Below are 14,459 nucleotides of genomic sequence, written 5' to 3'. Positions count from 1 at the left end.
TCTAGCACTTCTTAGCTGACTGCAGTGCTAAATATTTTATTAAGTTTTCTTCTATGATTATATGAAATGCTGACTATTTACTTTGGATGTCTTGATCCTTCTCAAATCTTCCAGAACTTCTGCCCACTTGCAACGACTGGCTTCTGTCTTTGGTACATAAGCACTAGAACAGAAGAAACACAGCGACCATTAGGCTAAACAGGAGGGATCTACAACATTTATGCTGAAAAAAGAGACTCAGCATTTTAAGATATTACAGGTACTGTGTTTACATGTAAATTCATATGGTAAATGTTTGGGGCAAGCAAGCATATTTGACAAATCGTAAAATCACACAGATACATAAAAACTGTATCTCATGTCCCACACAGTATAAACAATGTGGGTTTTCTAGAAGGCCAGATTTATAGAACATAATGCAAGATAAAGGTTCAATTACCTGATGTAAAATACTTTAAATTCTTTTAAAGTGTAAAAATAAAATTCCAAGTCCACTCTCTGAAGTGACTGAAGACAAGTAACAGCTGTGATAATAAAAATAAATAATTTGTAGTTACTGTCTGATTGACATTAACTTTGTAGTTACCATAGGAAGAAGATGATTAGTCCCATTCCATTCTTTAGAAGGCAAAAGCAATGGCTGTTCAGAAGCAGATACTGCAGACAAATACTTTTCAGGTGTGTTTTCTGGAAGACACAACCAGTGATACCTTGTCACAATTTGATTCCACAGAATTTTGCTTTAGTACTGACTTAATTAACCAATTTTCCAAGACTTCCAATAAAGACAAAACCCTGTTGTGTGTAGCTGGAAAGACCAACTGATTTGTAGCTTGGAGAAATACATAATGACTTTACCAAACAGTTGGTAGAAAATCTGATGCTGAAGGCACACTGTGAAAACCTGAACTCATTCTGGGCTCCCTATTTATTTATCAATTCATACTGCAGGCTGCAATTTAATGCAGAGTCAATATTAAATAACTTTAGTTTAACACCTCTCCCCTGGCTTCCATTTGTTACCCAAATTCAATTAATTGCCAATAACTTTAACTCCAATACTGTGGCTGCATATATGTGAGACTCTACATTGAATGCATCAAATACTATAGTTATGTGTACAAATGTTAAATAAAATATTTAGATATAGTATATACTTACATTTCTTTACACAGTTTGTGTGTGTCTAATAGTGGGCAGTGATGCATTTAGGAATTTCCTTCGTGGAGTTTAGCAACTGGAAGTAAGGAGAAGCTGAGAAAAGCTGTGCACTATCCATCGGGAAACATTTCCCTGTGCACACACAGCCCAGTAACCTTGGTTCCAAAGTCACAAACCCTTTGATTTAGCTGATAAAGTTCCCTCACAGGCTTAGGTTAATTATCTGCTGCAGTGCAGTGGTTTTGACCCAAGGTTTTATTCCTTATCCAACATGCAATACTCTATAACTGACTCAAATGACATTTCTTTACCTGCAAACTTGCAAGTAAATATTTTAAGATGGACCAGAAAACTTAACAAAAGAAGATCTGGGTAGCAGTAAAAATATCCAAATGGGAGGTCAGTCTATGCACTATCAGGATTGCGGCTCACTTGCTGAAAGCCACCTTAATAAAACAGAGCCAGGAGAGTAATGATCACATGTGTGACAGAACTTCTGGGAAGTGTTTTTAAAAATATTTGCTACTCCCTTAAATAGAAAATGCTTTACATACATTGCAATTATTTTGTTTCCAATTCCCAAAGATAGAGCTGAAATAGCATAGTTACCTAATCCTACATAAAATTTCCACATTCAATAATGGGATGCAGGGTCAGTCCCTTTTTATCCCCTTTGCTTGTCCAAAACCTGTTAAATAAAAGCTATGTAAATGAATGATACTGTGACAATCTAAATTGCAGTAAGGGCAGAGCAGGTAACATCTCCTACATCTTCTGAACAATTTCCATATGGAGGATGCTGTGTTATGGTCAGCCAAAGTAGGTCTACAAGCAAGGCTAAACCTGTCAGTGCTTCCACAACAAATGGAAATTGAAAACATGAGTACTAAACTCAAAATATTAAGTACTTATGCATGTATATTTTTCAAATGTGCAGGATAAAAAAGGAAAATAATTATTAAGTGCATGGATATGGTCAAAAGAGCTAAATAACTTTGCTATAGTATGACAGAAAGACTTTCTTTATCTTTTTGACGGTTAGCATTGATTAAAAATTGCTATGGTATTTCTTCTGGGTTTGGATTTTGTTCATTTGTTTTTGTTAAATCTGCATACAACATTCTTTCATTTTATATGCTAATCCTTAGAAAATATACTATTTTGGTTGGGTTTGGGCTATTTTTTTATTATTATTATTATTTAATTGAAGTCAGAAGTAGCCTTATGGGGAAACTCCAAGTGTATTTAAAGAAATTTAAAACCTGATTGGTGGATACAGCAGAAGAAAACATGTTTTAACCCCAAGTTTTAAAAAAATAATTTAAAGTAAAATAGAAATATTTTACAATAGCTAAACATTTTTATCATTCTACAAGCTAGTTTTTATGAAATGAGATGAAGTGGCAACAAATTAAAATATGAAAGACTTATGATGGGTCTATAAGCACAAAACAGCTTTGTAATTTATAATTAGTGTTATGGGGCCTTAAAAAATCTATTTGAGAGGGAGGCCCAGTCCAAATGAATTGTCAAATTTATGCTGCAGAACAAAGTTTTCATGGTGAGGAAATAATATATTATGATATCTAGTGAATAATGGACCAAGGTTATCATTAGTTTGTCATTTGTTTCCTATTTTAAATAACTGTTCACTGTAATGACACTGAACACTGTGTTCTTAATGATTGAATGTCTGCATCTTTGGTTTTCCTAAATATTGTAGGTAACCTTTATTGTAATAAAATTGTAATTGCTAGTGTAAAATAAATGCTTAGACTTTAGAAGTAATAGAAATCTTGTACTGATGATAAATACATGAAAAATATACTATATGCATATTCTAAAGGGTACTCCATTTGTTCATACAGAGGTTTCAGTCTCACCTATATCCCCCAAGTCACTCCTTTGCAGACCCAATGCAGGGCCATTTTCTACTTGAATTTCTTAATTCTTTCATCCAAACTATTATTCAACAACAGAAGGATTGCTAGTTGGCTTAGAAGCTTTTACAAATGATTCTCCTGCCTTGAACACATAATGTTTTAATGTAAAAATTTTCTTAATATAATGTCTGGTTTTGATTTCTTACTCTGTGTAATCATTATCTAATTACTCTCTATCTTCGTTACATCTCTGGTAGCTTGTAGCTTGTGTCCTGATTACTTGCTACACTAAAGATTAAAGCCTTTGGAAGTGAATATATGCTCTTCCAAAAATCAGTTATTATGTACACAATGTTTGGGAAAGGAATGCTGTTTTTTAATAATGAATTTAAATTAAGCATTTTAAGAGCAGTTACCTCTGAGTGATATCTAAGGTACAGTAGTATTGTTTTCTCTTTAAAGAAACAAATCTGTAAGCAAATGAAAAAACCTTTCTTTAACAAAGCAGAAACAGCCAATGACTTTGCTGGTTTGGCTGTCACAGAAACAATAATCTAAGTTGCTCAAGAGAAAATATTCAAGTTTTTTTAAGTATTTAAGTTACATGTTATGGAAAAACACAGACAGTTAAAATCACATGTTTCTGCCTAAATACCATATATCTAAACATCTTTATTAATATTTGCTTATAAATGTCTCCTTGAATCCTTGAGATAAGATATTCATAAATAAGAACATTTCTTTTCAGGCTATGCCATTTGGTTCTATTGGCAAAGGTATTCTCTTTTTTTCCCTATTTTGAACTGTATTTTTATTCTTTATTTGTATCTTTATTCCTCATCTGCTTCCTTGTTCTTGAAAACAAGAGACCGGAAGCATACAATGTACTCAGATCTTATGAGGGATTTAGAAACTGGTGATACTATTTTCAGTTTCTATGGGAAAAAGGGAACTACTGCCAGTGCTTTCTTCACAACTGGTGGCTCAGACCTCAATATGTTTCCCTGACAGAACTTTATGTTCACTTCTTTCAAAATCCTGGAATGTCCTGAGAGTCTTTCACCATTTGCAAAAACCCTCACCCTCTAAAGAAACCTAGAGCCCTGAAGTCTAACCTTCTTAATTTTTGATTACTCTTGAATTTTCTGTAACTTCTTGACTTCCAGCATACAGCTTTTTTCCTTGATCAGCCCCCTTTCCTTGTTCCCATGAGCAAATCAGCCTTCTCAAACACCTCTCTCTCGTAACAATCTATTTTCCCATTTCTTATTTTCTTTCTGTAGCACAATAGACTTCTTGCACATTATTCATTATTATTATTATTATTATTTTAGTCGGTCTTTTCTTCTCCCCTGTTCTAAAAATATGTGTCCTCAGCATTTTCTCTCTGGCTTCCTGTGTAGCAAAGTACTTTAAATCTTCTTTTCTCTGTTACTGCTGCAAATTTCCCTCTAAAATCTTACCATCACCTCCAGCTCTCTCCAGTCCTTTGGCCTTTTATTAAGAAATGTCTCATGCACAAAGTAGGGGTCTTTTTAGATCCGTGTTCAACATCATGTAGAGCTGAGTTTTGCACCCACTCATTTGCATTGTTGCAGCAATTCTTCTTCGGGCTTTTTTTTTTTTTTTTTTGCCACAATAATTAGAGCCTCCTTTAGTGAACTCTGCCTCCTCCCCCAACAAAATCTCACCCTGTGGCTTTTGCTCTGCTATCCTCTGCTTGTTGGCTCCACTAATTAATTGTTCTGTCCTCTTGCTCTAGTGCAATTACCTTCAAGGGGACAAAGTACCAAGTAACTGCACAACTACAGCACTGCATCTATTTAAGGTTTTGTATTGTGCATAATATTGGAGCTCCTTCTCTCTGCTCAGAAGCATACAGAATATCAGAGTCTATAACACTGAGAAGAAAATCCACTTTTTTCCCTAGTCTTGTACCAAAAGAACATTCTTTTCTATTTTTTTTTTTCCAGGGGTGGAGCCATGGAGAGTAAAGGTTTCATAAACTAATGGAAGTGACTGGAAGAGGAATGGAGCCCATAAATAAAGCAATACTTCTGAACTAGATAGATGTTTCCATACTGAGCCCTTAAATAAGTAATTTTGAAATCAAATTTTCATGGATTATGAGTAAGTTTTAGAGAAAAGAAATGTTCTTAGTGCCTTGTCAGGGAGTAAGAGCTGAAAGTCAAAGAAGATTCACTGAAGAATGTCTCTGCTCTTTCATCCCTAAGTTCCTTCAGGCTTCTAATAGGAAAAAACCAAAGGGAAACAAACAAAAAAAAAAAGCCAGAATGTAATTAATTCAAATTTATAAGCACAGAGAACCATATTAATGTTCTCTGAGACAATAAGAAACTCTGTTGCAGATGCTACCTATATGTACAGCCCTCAAACCACTGCCAAAAAAAACTTATTTCACGTCTCTGGTGACTTCTGAATGCCATTTGATGCCGCAACTATTAAAGAGTTGCTTCCACACTATCATGGTGCCTGAATCCTTTGTAGTACTCTTCTCCCTTCCTACCAGGAAATCTGCCCTCAAGCTCCACCAGGTGTTATTAGCAGCTCTCCTCCTCAAAGTTTTAATGTAAAGAGTGAGCTTTTCATGCTTCTGTCTGGCTTGTACTGAACCAGAAAAAAGCCAATAGAATTACTAGGTCGTAAACTGAATCACATGGCTGAATGCTTGTCTGGCTGAGAGCCAAACCATGCCTTGGTTTGTTAAATGTTTAAGCTTTTAAGACATTAAGTTCTTTCTTTAAAGTTTTGTATTTATCTAAAGCAGTTTTCTCAGCAATAGAACTGGGTATTCTTTAAATATGATTTCTGTTTGGTTACTTTCCTTTCACCTCTCTCCCACCAAGAACTACAGCTTTTCTTGGTTTTGTTGTGCAGTGGTGACATTCTTGTGGAGTACTATCCTACATGGCTTATGCTGCTTGTATCAGAGAAGTGTTAACCTTCAAAAGAGTACTCTCAGTAATCAGCATGGCAGGAGATTCTCTTAGTTTAATCACATTTTGCATTTATATGTTCTTTGTTTGCTAAAGTAACTGTTGATTTGCATTGGCAGTACTTCTTTCTCCTGTATGCTCCTGATAATTGGCATTTATGCTAGAGAGTGAAGTTTGCAATGCCTGTTTGAAAATTTTGCTGAAAGGTCACAGAGTCATTGCTATTCCACTCAATACCTTAAACATCAGAACATGAAATGCAAGAGGTTAAATATTTTCTTTTGACCTTTATTCTTTTTGCAAAGTGTGCTTGAGGCCCAGAGCTCAGACTATTGCCTTGTGAAGATGTGCCCTGTCCTTGGCTATAGACCTTATATTTGCCAGGTGGCAAAATCCAGCCAGAAAAGAAAGCTAATATATGCTTTTTTCTCTTTTCATCCTTCCATGTGATGTCAGTCTTTTCAAGGTACCAGTCACTCCTCAAATTGTGAAAGATCAACTTAATGTTTTCTTGATGCAAGGATATATAATATTAATGCTATGTTAGCTTGCCAAACACAATTGGCACAGAGACTCCCTACATTTTGCTAGTGGCAAAAATAACTTAGCTCAAATACACAGTAAAGAAAAAGTACAGAGTAAAAAACTCATTTGTAAGGCACAGATGATTATATTTGACCATTTATCCCCAAATGACACCCTTCAGGATGCAATATGTATTAACTAGTTAATAGGCCTTTCAGAATAAGGTCTCACAGATAAATAAGCAGTGAGAATAAAACGAGATTAAAAATGTAAAGGGCATTAATAAAACACACAAAATAGAGCCAGAACTAAAGTTTGTTTAGGAAAATGTGTCCTGATCTATACATTTGCTGTTAGGCACTCTTTGTAAATAATATTTGTGGTATTTTTATCATAGCAACAAATACCCAACAGGGAGTGAGAACACAATTATGGATTAAATTTCTGTGCCTTTAGGGTAGGATATTAACAACTAAAACCGTATTAAACATGTAAACTTGAACAGCAAAAAAAAATTAAAAATTTTTGTCATATTGATGCAGTAAATTGGAAACTCTGAGGCCATAAAAATAGTTGCTACAGGAACAGCTGCTAGACAAATAAATCTCATCCTTAGCAAAATACTCAGCTTAAAGTCTGTGAGTAAGACCATACACTGATAGAGATCTATAACACACTTGTAATAGATAAAAGACTAAAAATAGCAAATCCAGTTCTCAAAATTGTGAAGTTAGGCAGTATTTTCAGTGCTTTTTTAAAAAAGAATTATAATCTATGGCCCTTTCTTACAGTGATACTTTTACTGGAATTTGCTGGATCCTGAATTAGAGAGGCATGATGCAGTTTGAAACATTCTACTTTCGCTTCTGTTCCTAATGTTCTTTAAAGAGCAGAAATAAATCCTAATATGTGACAATTGCGATAGCTTTCCTGAAACCAATGAAATTTTAATTTCCAAACTTCTTGAGAATTTGACCAAAATATTAACCAGGGAAAAATAGATTCATTGAAAAACTGAGGAAGCAGCATACAGACCACTGTAAACAGATGAATAGGCAGAAAAAACTAGAATCAGGATTCTAAGAAAGAAGAACAAACTATCTCTACTACAGATTTATTTCATATAGGATAGGCATGAAAAAGGAAAGAAAATTTGGAAAACAAATTGTTTCTGTTTTATGTTCTTTACAAATCACTTATAAATAATAATGCAATAGGAATTACAGGAACAGGACAATCATTCTTAGTCTCTTGTCTTTGGATACAGAAGTGACTATTGGAAAAGCTCTAGTGTGTGTGCTACAGAAACATCCCCCTTTCATGCAAATTTTGAGTGTATTTTTGTGGAATGTAGCCATTATGAGTTTGCACACTGAACCACTTTTTTCTACATGTAACAGGGGATGAGTGCGATACAGTAGTAGTGTATGTGCAACATCCACATTGTGGTAAAGCGTACAGGGGGGATTAGTTAAAGATCAGATTTCTCCATAATATTTTCTTTCAAACATGTTTTTTCATTATTTTTGAATGGTAAAGTCTTATTTCATTCTAAACAAGGGCTGATACAGTGTTTTATCTGCCTCACACTTATGGTCTCTATTTAAAAATAGAAAAGTGACCAGTGATATTAATAGCTGTGTGTCAGACTGTGTGCCTGAACACAACTCAGTTTTCTGAAGGCAGTACAACCCTGCTGTGGTATATTAGGCTTTTTCCTTTCCAAACAGCTTACTGCTTCCCTGCCACCAGAGCAAGGTACTTATTTCTTCTGAGTGGAAGCACAACATTGCAAACAATTTACTTTGCTGTCCTGCAAAGAATAGCGAATACATTTGGGTTTTGGCAGATACCTACCCAAACACCATGGAAAGTCCTCCTGGTTGGTAATCAAATTTAAAAGTTAGCAAAAATATATGGCCATTCACATACAACCTGGCACCTTTTGGTCTAAAAAGCATAATAGGCATTATGCACATAGAGACACGTGCCAATATGCAACTGAGGACAGTAGGGAAACATGAGTGCCAGGCTGCCACCTGGCTACTGAAACATCGCTGACTATATGCTGGAATATGTTTAGACTTGGCTTTATACCCAAGTTTTATGACTGCGTTCTCTATGGCATGCTGCTCATAATAAATCTCTGGGCATTTCAGTTTGGGACCTCAAAGAGCCAAGGAGCCAGCTGACTCTGTAATGTAAACATTAATCTTTGAGGTTTTTTAAAAACTTCAGTGATAGCATTGGTTGCCTATTTCCAGAAGGGGAATGAAATCAGAACAAAATGTGGTTGTGTTACATCTGTCTCAGGTTAGAGAGAACATATCAGCACATTCTAGCTACTTTGATAGATTACACCAACTCCCAAACAAAAACCAGAGCTGTTGCCAATGCAAACAATGCAAAATTATTTGAAGGCTCAAGAGAGCACAAACTCTCTCCAATGTTCCTTGTGCCCTCTCCATAGGACACGCAAACTAGCTAATCAGCATAGCAGAGTAAGGCTGAAATGTGCATGCTGAAGAATTTCACGCTTTCCTTCCTAAAACCAGGAACTTCCACATTTCAAGGCTTCTAAGCTCACTCATTTTTGCTTCTACTCTCCAGCAGTTGAATTTCTGAACTTTTGTACTAGACTTTTGTACTGATCCTGAGAACACACACCTTGACATTTCCCAAGCTTTTGCAAGAACAGGTTCAGCAGCATTTCAGACCCAGGAAGCAAAATGTTCTTCCTAATTAATTTTTTGATTTTTCCATTATGCATTCATGTCAGTACTGTAGGCTGTCTCAGAAAGTTTATCTTGCAATTGATTAGGCTACATTTAATGCTATTATTTGTTTTACACATGGACATTGAGCCTCCAAGTTGCGGTGTCTGTTTTTGTCCCACTGGGTTTTCTATCTTTTGATTTCAGAGCCTGAAGGACATTATTGATCTTTATCTTATACTGTATAGACAGCTAACAACAGTTTTGCATCAGAGTGGCCACAGGAGTCATCTTGCTGATGACCTGTTTCATATTAGAACTTCTTTACACAGCTTCTGCACACTCAAAGGCCTGCAGAAAATCCTGCTGGAAGAATTATGTTCCATATATTGACATTTCATTAGCCTATGCTTGACTCCTGTAGTACATACCTTATGGGTAATAGGATGAGGTTATATTCATAACAGGCTAAAATAGGTACATGCTCCTGATACGAATTGGAGAAGCACACAGAATTTAGGAATAGCAGAGCAGACTGCAAGCAAAGCTTGAAGTCTCCAACTACTTCCAGCTGAGAATACCAAGGGAAGAGCATTGATACCTCCCTCATATATCGTTGTTTTCCAGTAAAAGAGACTGCTTATAAAGCTTGTCAGATTTGGGGCTAGCACTTGCAAGTTTATAACTTCTCTAGCCCTTTTCTCCCTGCTCCTTACAGCATAGATAAATATTTGCTTTTTAATTAGTTTATTAGAATTTTATGTAAAAATTTCTCCTGTGTAAATATTTTTTCAGCTTAAATTTCAATTTTTATAGCCACTGTTGACTTCTAAACATAAAATATGATAGCAAGTAATTTAAAATATTACGTTATTGTAAATTAAAATATTACGTAATGAGGCCTCTTCATAATGTAGTTTTCTGAAGAGCACTGGTTTTACACCAGGCATATATAGCCTAAGAGAACATAGCTTTCTTTTTTTAGGTCAGATCAAGTTTTCTAAAAATCACAATGTCACAATGAATAAATACCTGAATAAACATACGTATTATTTCCAGACATTCCAATGGAGGAAATGCTGGTGTCTACCCTTTTCCCAAAAACAGGTTGTTTTTTTTTTTTTTTTTTTGTGGGTTTGGCCTCTTTATTTTTCTTTCAATTCACCAGGCACTGTGAGAACATTTTCATCATTTCAAAACTGAGCAATCTAGCTGAGAGAAAACAAATTTCTTCTCTCTTAGTTTTCGACTATGAATTACAAAAAACATAGGCTTTTGTTTACTAATTCTAGATACCTGGAAAATGTAGCGTACTTTCAAGATTACTTTTTACACAAAGGCAGAAATGTGTAAAATTTTTCAGACCATGTAGCAAAGCTACACCCCACCAACCCAAGTTTGTGGTTAGCTGAAGGGACGATAAATACCAGTTTATTATTCTATTCATTTCAGTAAGAGTGGAGCATTTATACTACTCAAATGCTTTGTATATTTTTTGCAAAGGCACTTCCCTGTCCTTCAGAAAATCTGAGGGACAGTGAGCAAAAAGAATAACTAACTATTACTTTGAGAATGCTACGTTTTTTCTTCCAAGTGAGAAATAGTTTAGCTAGTCACATTTAACTCACACAAGACAAGATTCAAATATTTGATTATGTTATTTCCAGTCCCATTTCTTTGGCATCCAGACTGACAAAAATATTAAGTAAATTAAAAACAAGACAAAAAGTTGTTGTTTACAATTTTATAGGATAAAATATTTGTGAAAGCTAAAAGTCTGCGTGTATAACTGAAAAAATTGCTTAAAATATGGCATTTTGGTTTCTTTCTGGTTAGAAATGCCAAGTAGGATGTTTAAATAAAGATTTTTCCATTTGCAAAAGTTTTAATTGGTTATATGAATTAGAGAAAAAGATTCTTTAGAAAATAATTAAAGTGTAAACAGAAATAAAAATTAGTTTTCATTACTTAAATGAAGGCTATTTTGTTTTCTGATATTTAAGTCCAGACAAAACAGGCTGCTTTGAGATAAATCATTCTGACCCAGGTTTTGAGTGCTCCATACTTTTGATATGGTTTGAGCACTGAACTCTTAGGAAAGGTACTGGCAAAACCCTTCAGGTCCTAAAGAGGGCAGAGAATCACTCGTAGCCCTTATTGAACCACGTTGTTGTTTAAAAGTCACTTTTACTAAGTGTAATACAGAGCTTGAGTTCACTCTTAACACTGTATCTTGCTTTTAGTTTCAGTGAAATTATTTTCTTGTTAAAAATTGTCACAAGTGCACAGTACACAAATTTGGATTATTGTCAAGTTGTTCATCTTTAGCTGCAGAAAAACTACTAGAAAACTACTCTGTCCTCTCTGTGACCTGTGTATCCTGAAATTGCACACCATTTAAAATGAGACTTGAAATATTCGTGTTTCATTTAAATTATGCACAATAATCTACAGCAACCATAATATCTTATGAATCTGAGAGATATTTTCAGTTACATGAGGGCAGGAGATGAGTGGGGATTTTGTCAAAAAAAAAAAAAAAGAAGGAAAAAGACAGAAAAAATGAGGAATTGTTTCAAAAGTAGAACATGAGAAAAGTTAAATTTAAATGCTACAAAGGAAAGCTACACTTTGTGTTCTGATCAGCTAGAGACAATGCAAATGGTAACAGCAGGTACCTACAGCAGAGTTTTTTAGCCTGGGTTTATGCCCACGCTCTTGAATTCCAACGTAGATTTTCAGGTAAGCAACCATCCTGCTCCAAAGAGGTAACATTAGTTTCTCTTCCATGCTTACTGTGGAATTGTTCTTGAGAGATTGGCTACTAAATCAAGTACTTTGCACATAGAACTTCAGCACTACCTACATAGTGCTTCTAAAGAAGATTCTTCAACATCCTGGAGGAGTTCTTTGTCTCATGACACATCTGCAACTGCATATCACAACTTAGTCTCTTGAAGTAACAGCATTCTCAAAATGGAAAAGGATACAAAAAAGAAGAGGAAGCACCTTCCTGGGCATCTAAATATTGCCTTTTGCCATCATGTTCATAAGAGGGGGAGGTGCTGGGCAGAACAGCTGAGTAAATTATACTGAATTTGGATTATGCCTGACCTTGGTTGAATCAGTTGTTTTCTGCAGACTAAACAAAAATTTAGTCCTAATTTATTTGGCACTTTGAGAATTTTTTTCTTAAAGATGGTAGCAAAAATGGTCAATCTTAGGATAAAATGTCCTCACATATTAGCATCAACTCTACTTAGCAAAAACTCAAACCTGAGTGTTATTGACATTATTCTCATCTCAGTTCCAAAACACAGCATTGTACCAGGTACTTGGAAGAAAATTAACTCAATTCCAGTCACAAGTGCATGAAGACAGAAACTTAAGTCTAAAATGCCACAGCATACCTCTCAAGCTAAATGGGCCATTTTACCTGCAAATCAGCAGCAGATAGAATGAGAAATCTTGTAGCTGATTCATATGATTCCAGAACTTAATGTTGATACATTATTTTATCATCTCCCCTTTGCATTAGTATCATGATGCAAAATGAAATTCACATAATTTACTACAAAAAACTTTAAAATTGGGCCTCTTCAGTAGCCCAGAGAGTTGTATCTTTGAAGGACTGACTCCACCAAAATATGCTTGAAAAGTCTAAGATAGTGTAAATTATGGCACAACCGTTCATTCTGAATAGCAGCAAGGGAACAGGAAAATGGGGTTAGTCTCTAACTGTGTGGAACAAGATAATGAGGTGAGAAACACCTCTTTTGTATGAAACAAAAGGAGCATAACTGCAGGCAAAAAGCTGTTGTCCATTAAATAATACTGTGTTTGTCTGGAATTGTAATAAAACAAAATTAAAAAGGAAAAGCATGTAGTTATCTGGTTTGTTTCTGTGGGAAATGGGAAGTCACCGGAGCAGTCTCTCTGCTTGTATGCAGCTACGGATTTCTGGGAAATACAAACAACTGGTTAAATGAGAAAAATTGCATAGCAATTAAGGAGAGAGAAGAGAAGAGCACAAATCATGGAAATCAAGGCTCTGCTGAAAAGTTTGCTTGAATGTGAGACAATGAGATGTGAAGAAAAGCATACTTAGGATTCAAGAGAGAGAGAAAATACCCACACAAGAATTCAGCCAAGACAAAAAGGTTAACAACTCTATTTTGCAAAGAGTATTGTGAGACATAAATAATCTGGTGCATTGTCGTGTTGCAGGAGAAATAGCTACATTTACAGCAGCCTTTTCTTTAGAAGTTTAGTTGGAAGCTGTCTGAGAGCGCAGAAAAGAGAATTACATGACAAATATATATTTGAATATAAACTCTACTTTTTTATAACTAACAAAATTCACTGAAGTAACTGTTATTTCTGTACCTGTTTTTCTTAAATCAGTACATATGAATGCCACTGTGAGGTCCTTTCCTCCCTCAACCGCTGTCTAACCTCCCCAGGATCTCTGTTAGAAACTACTGGGGGTTTGTGATTGTAGTCAGTCCAACAAAATCCCACATTCCCTATGAAATTACTTAATTAATCACCTGTCTTAGAATGAAGTAAAACTTCTAGATTGTATTTAGAGGGGGAGATTTTCTTAATTAAAAATGTGCTAGTACACTGCCACTCGAAGAGGCTTTCATTTGAAAGTAAGTTGCCACAGTGACATATTTGTCTCTTTCCTCCAGGGGGGGAAAAAAAAAGAAACGAAAAAATAAAAAAAGCTTTGAATAAACTTTCCCCAGTATAACTTCATTCAGGAAAGTATTATTTCTTGGCTTGGGTAGCTACCACTGAATGCTGTGAAAGAACAGTGATTCACAAATCTGTGCTGGACACTCATATGATATCACTCCACTACCGTGCCTGTGGTTCAGTCAGCAGACAAAATATGTAGGCAGGAGGATCTCAAGAGACTGTAGAATGACCCATGAAAGAGACTTTATTTGTTATCCTCACTTGGGAGCTAGGGAACAGAAAATATTACATCCATTTCTCCTTGGCAACAATCATGAAAATTGTGTTTTTCATAAGTTATGGAATGGTTGTTTCATGGTCTTCCTCTTGTTCCCACTACCATCTGGAAAACTTGGAGACAGAACACATCTTCATTCAACTTTGCAAAAAAGGCCTGATTCCAGCTTTGGCTGGGGATGTCAGAGGACTGAAGTTAATGGAACACGGACAGGAGAAAAATCCTGCTTGCACTAGTG

General features: G+C 35.4%; 1 protein-coding gene and 1 long non-coding RNA gene across 5 annotated transcripts in view; one reads left to right on the top strand and one right to left on the bottom strand.

The window, feature by feature from the left end:
- The window catches only part of IL15 (interleukin 15), a 43,608-nt gene that overhangs the window by 17,024 nt on the left and 12,125 nt on the right, over window positions 1–14,459 (bottom strand). For 2 of the 4 annotated variants that reach the window (XM_059843833.1, XM_059843829.1), the window contains 3 exons: window positions 11,923–11,995; window positions 587–687; window positions 82–163 (listed from right to left, as the gene is read on the bottom strand). In XM_059843833.1, the coding sequence (XP_059699816.1) occupies window positions 82–163; window positions 587–687; window positions 11,923–11,994 (255 nt within the window). In that variant the 5' untranslated portion in view covers window position 11,995. The remainder of the gene's footprint in view (window positions 1–81; window positions 164–586; window positions 688–11,922; window positions 11,996–14,459) is intronic. The other 2 variants (XM_059843831.1, XM_059843832.1) reach the window with 1 other exon arrangement.
- On the top strand, window positions 125–6,411 carry LOC132326100 (uncharacterized). The gene is made up of 2 exons (XR_009486132.1): window positions 125–259; window positions 5,018–6,411. It is a non-coding gene; the product is annotated as an uncharacterized LOC132326100 (long non-coding RNA).

This window comes from Haemorhous mexicanus, chromosome 4 (assembly GCF_027477595.1).
Source record: "Haemorhous mexicanus isolate bHaeMex1 chromosome 4, bHaeMex1.pri, whole genome shotgun sequence".
NCBI lineage: Eukaryota > Metazoa > Chordata > Aves > Passeriformes > Fringillidae > Haemorhous > Haemorhous mexicanus.
This window is presented reverse-complemented; position numbering and strand designations above follow the sequence as displayed.